Below are 5,191 nucleotides of genomic sequence, written 5' to 3'. Positions count from 1 at the left end.
GAGGACCACCATGCATGCTTAGCATTTAGGTATAGTTCACTCACCATAAGAATGTTCTGCAACACATGATTTAATTTTGAGCTTTCGTATTTACTGTCCAACCAGGTATCTTGCCCCATATAACAGCATGTGCACCTAACCCAGAACACACTGAAACAGCCAACGCAGTCATTTTCGCAATCGATATCGTTTCGCATTATATGTTGCACACTATAGCTACAATACGTTCTGCCGAACCGTGTTCCAAAAACTTTATCAACTATATTGATATATCTGGTAAGCAACTTTGTGCTCAACTTGCTTATATGTTTTTTTCACAGTTTCTACATCTCTTATTAAAATTTACTGCAACAAAGGGTTAAATTAAAAAGTTGATATAGTAAAACACAACATTTTACCACATTTAATATGCACATTCATTAAAGGCTTTATATATACATCTCTCTTGCTAATGCTTCAAAATTATAGTATGTTGTTACTAGTTACTATTCTCGGAAAAATCTATACTTTAAATATAAACAGTAAATTCCACCGTACACCTATTCAACTAATACAATATTGTTCTAACTTAACTTAATGAGTAGTATTGAGATTTAGTTTTGTACATGCAAATATGTTAAATATTTGGAGAAAATTTTTTGCTACTCATAGTAATTTTTATCTGACTCGAGCACAATTTTTTCTATAAAAAATATGTGATTTATACCAAATATATATATAAAAGAGTTATGAGAAATCAATTTACTCCGAAGGATAATTTTATTAGAGTTACTTTTTATCTTAATCATTTATTTTATTAAAATTTAATGATTGTAATGTATTAATTTTAATTATTAAATTTCAAGAAAAACAGTAGCTAAGATGAAAAAGTTTCTCAATAACTTGATCCGTCCTCATAGTATATATATATATAAGTAAATGGAAAAAACTGAAAAAGAATAAAGGAACAGTCTACATCTTTATGAGTATTACTGTACATGAACAAATGGGAACTCCGGTATCCATTATCCAAGATACAACACAAATAATAGAGGACATAAAGAGTAACTTTAAGGAACTAGTGCTGTAATGCTTAAAACATAAAAAGAGAAATTGAAGAACAGTAGCAGAACACAGACCTCATAATCATCATCATGTCTAGCAATGCATTAACTCTTTTTATCTTGTTTCTCAACATCTCCTTGTTCCCAGCAGCCACCTCTTCTCTGAACCAGGAAGGTCTCTCTCTACTTTCATGGCTCTCAACATTCAATTCATCTGATTCTGCTACTGCTTTTTCATCATGGGATCCAACCCACCACAGTCCATGCAGATGGGACTACATAAGGTGTTCCAAAGAAGGGTTTGTCTTAGAGATCATAATAGAATCCATTGATCTTCACACCACCTTCCCTACACAGCTTCTTTCTTTTGGCAACCTTACAACTCTAGTCATCTCAAATGCAAACCTCACCGGCAAGATTCCCGGTTCGGTGGGAAACTTGTCATCGTCACTGGTTACATTGGACCTCAGCTTCAATGCTTTATCAGGAACCATTCCATCTGAGATAGGGAACTTGTATAAACTTCAGTGGCTGTATTTGAATTCAAATTCCTTGCAAGGCGGAATTCCATCACAAATTGGAAACTGTTCAAGGCTGAGGCAGCTGGAACTGTTTGATAACCAGATCTCTGGCTTGATTCCTGGGGAAATAGGCCAGTTGAGGGATCTTGAAATACTTCGAGCCGGAGGGAACCCGGCGATTCATGGAGAAATTCCAATGCAGATATCAAACTGCAAGGCTCTAGTTTATCTAGGCCTTGCAGATACTGGGATATCAGGGGAGATTCCACCAACTATAGGAGAACTTAAAAGTCTCAAGACACTTCAAATCTACACTGCACACCTCACAGGTAACATTCCACCAGAGATTCAGAACTGTTCAGCCTTGGAGGAGTTGTTTCTCTATGAAAACCAGCTTTCTGGAAACATTCCTTCTGAATTGGGTTCCATGACAAGCCTCAGAAAGGTACTTCTGTGGCAGAATAATTTCACTGGAGCCATTCCAGAAAGTATGGGAAACTGTACAGGCCTTAGAGTCATAGATTTTTCTATGAATTCTTTGGTAGGTGAACTTCCTGTGACTCTCAGTAGCCTTATCTTATTGGAGGAGCTTCTTTTGTCTAATAACAACTTTTCTGGAGAGATACCTTCTTATATTGGCAACTTCACCAGCTTGAAGCAATTGGAATTGGATAATAACAGATTCTCTGGGGAGATTCCACCTTTCTTGGGGCATCTGAAGGAACTAACTTTGTTCTATGCCTGGCAGAATCAGCTCCATGGAAGCATACCAACAGAACTCTCCCACTGTGAGAAACTTCAAGCACTTGATCTTTCACATAATTTCCTCACTGGGTCCATTCCAAGTTCACTATTTCATCTAGAGAATTTAACTCAGTTGTTGTTGTTATCAAATAGACTTTCAGGTCCAATTCCTCCAGATATTGGCAGTTGCACCAGCTTGGTCAGGCTAAGGTTGGGATCAAACAACTTCACTGGCCAAATTCCACCAGAAATAGGCTTTTTAAGAAGTTTGAGCTTTCTTGAATTGTCAGATAATTCACTCACTGGAGATATACCCTTTGAGATAGGTAACTGTGCTAAGCTAGAGATGCTTGACTTGCACAGCAATAAGTTGCAAGGAGCAATTCCTTCCTCATTAGAATTCTTAGTTAGTCTTAATGTCTTGGATCTTTCTTTAAACAGAATAACTGGCAGCATTCCTGAAAATTTAGGCAAGCTAGCATCTCTAAATAAGTTGATACTCAGTGGAAACCAAATCTCTGGTTTGATCCCTAGGTCACTTGGCTTCTGTAAGGCTTTGCAGTTGCTGGACATAAGCAACAATAGGATCAGTGGTTCCATTCCTGATGAGATTGGTCACTTGCAAGAACTAGATATCCTGTTGAACTTGAGTTGGAATTATTTGACAGGCCCCATCCCAGAGACCTTCTCGAATCTCTCAAAACTTTCCAACTTGGACCTCTCTCACAACAAGCTCTCAGGGAGTCTCAAAATACTGGCTAGTCTTGACAATTTAGTTTCTCTTAATGTCTCCTACAACAGTTTTTCTGGTTCTCTTCCTGATACAAAATTCTTCAGGGATCTTCCTCCTGCTGCATTTGCTGGCAACCCTGACCTGTGTATTACCAAGTGTCCAGTAAGTGGACATCACCATGGCATCGAGTCAATAAGAAACATTATCATATACACTTTCCTTGGTGTTATTTTCACTTCAGGGTTTGTTACTTTTGGGGTAATCTTAGCTCTCAAAATCCAAGGGGGGACTAGTTTTGACAGTGAAATGCAATGGGCTTTCACTCCATTTCAAAAACTCAACTTCTCCATTAATGACATCATCCCAAAGTTGTCAGATTCAAACATTGTGGGAAAGGGTTGCTCGGGGGTCGTGTACCGTGTGGAGACTCCAATGAACCAGGTTGTTGCAGTGAAGAAGCTGTGGCCACCAAAGCATGATGAGACACCAGAGAGAGACCTTTTTGCTGCAGAAGTTCACACCCTTGGATCAATAAGGCATAAAAACATAGTGAGACTTTTAGGGTGCTACAACAATGGAAGAACTAGATTGCTCTTGTTTGATTACATATGCAACGGGAGTTTGTCCGGATTGCTCCATGAAAATAGTGTGTTCTTGGATTGGAATGCAAGATATAAGATCATTCTGGGAGCAGCTCATGGATTAGAATATCTTCATCATGATTGTATTCCTCCAATCATTCATAGAGACATTAAGGCTAACAACATCTTGGTAGGTCCACAATTTGAAGCTTCTCTTGCAGATTTTGGCCTTGCAAAACTTGTTGCTTCGTCAGATTATTCTGGAGCTTCTGCAATAGTTGCAGGTTCTTATGGATACATAGCTCCTGGTGAGTATATATAAATCACCTTTATATTCTCACTTCTCACACCTAGTTCATTTTGGAAGTTTCCAATTAGAAACACATTTTATTCTCACATAAAAAATGTGCCAAAATAGACATACTCCAAAAATTAGTCTGTTCATACTTTACTGCCAGTCTTTTTTATTCCTTAATCTTTCTTCTAATAGTTCAATGAAATCAGATTTAAAATATACCACTTTTAGCATCTTCTTTTCTTCCTCATTTTACATTCTGTCCATTTGTGTTACTATCCTACCTCATTGAGAAAAATTATTCTGTACTATAAATACACCCAAGTAAACTGCCTTTGTTTTTTTTTTTTTTTAATAAGGTTACTTTCGTACCAAAGATTCAATTTAAGTGTCACATGTTTTATTGGCTGGGTGTATTACACTGAAATTAATTAAAAATTTTCTCTTAGTTTTGTGACTGTTGACTAATCATGCATTATCTGACTAATTGCAGAATATGGATACAGTTTAAGGATCACAGAGAAGAGTGATGTGTACAGCTTTGGTGTGGTGCTCATTGAGGTCTTAACAGGGATGGAGCCAATTGACAACAGGATTCCAGAAGGGTCCCACATTGTCCCTTGGGTTATCAGGGAAATCAGAGAGAAGAAAACAGAATTTGCACCAATTCTGGACCAGAAACTAGCACTGCAATGTGGAACACAAATCCCTGAGATGCTTCAAGTGCTAGGGGTGGCTCTCCTCTGTGTGAATCAATCCCCAGAAGAAAGACCTACAATGAAAGATGTAACAGCAATGCTCAAGGAGATCAGACATGAAAGTGTGGATTTTGATTTTGAGAAGTCAGATCTTCTACACAAAAGTGTTGTCACCAATCCAAAAGCTGCAGTTCAGTGTCCAAACTTCTCCAGATCTTGTAAACCTCTAACTGAATCACCATCTTCTTCAGTGTCACCACATTAATTACTAGATTAGTTCCATTTTTATTTTTCCTCTTTTAATTGTCTAGATTAATATTTATATATCTGATGGCAATTCAATTCCACATTGTAATTCATTTTCTATAGTCTTCTTTTAAGTTCACATTAATTACTAGATTAGTTTCATTTTTATTTTTCCTCTCTTAATTGTCTAGATTAATATTTATATATCTGATGGTATTTCAATTCCACATTGTAATTCATTTTCTATAGTCTTCTTTTAAGTCAAAACCACTCTCATAGGTTAACTATGCCTTAGAATTGCTGTCAATGTAAAGTACTACTCTTGTTTCA

The 5,191-nt window shown here is 37.0% G+C and overlaps 1 protein-coding gene across 1 annotated transcript; it reads left to right on the top strand.

The window, feature by feature from the left end:
- The first annotated feature begins 1,056 nt into the window (after positions 1 to 1,056).
- On the top strand, positions 1,057 to 5,191 carry LOC100812406 (LRR receptor-like serine/threonine-protein kinase RGI2). Its single transcript, XM_003543901.5, has 2 exons — positions 1,057 to 3,930; positions 4,411 to 5,191. Exons 1-2 carry the CDS (start codon positions 1,134 to 1,136, stop codon positions 4,878 to 4,880), a joined length of 3,267 nt encoding a protein of 1,088 aa, XP_003543949.1. The 5' UTR covers positions 1,057 to 1,133; the 3' UTR covers positions 4,881 to 5,191.

This window comes from Glycine max, chromosome 13, assembly GCF_000004515.6.
Source record: "Glycine max cultivar Williams 82 chromosome 13, Glycine_max_v4.0, whole genome shotgun sequence".
In the NCBI taxonomy this organism is placed as follows: domain Eukaryota; kingdom Viridiplantae; phylum Streptophyta; class Magnoliopsida; order Fabales; family Fabaceae; genus Glycine; species Glycine max.
Note: the sequence above shows the minus strand (reverse complement) of the source record. Positions and strands in the feature narration are given on the sequence as shown.

What these genes read in the sequence shown, in the direction of transcription:
- LOC100812406 (XM_003543901.5), top strand. Translation starts at nt 1,134, where the DNA reads ATGTCTAGCAATGCATTAACTCTTTTTATCTTGTTTCTCAACATCTCC. An exon ending in TTATGGATACATAGCTCCTG is followed by an intron (nt 3,931 to 4,410) that starts GTGAGTATATAT and finishes GACTAATTGCAG; the next exon opens with AATATGGATACAGTTTAAGG.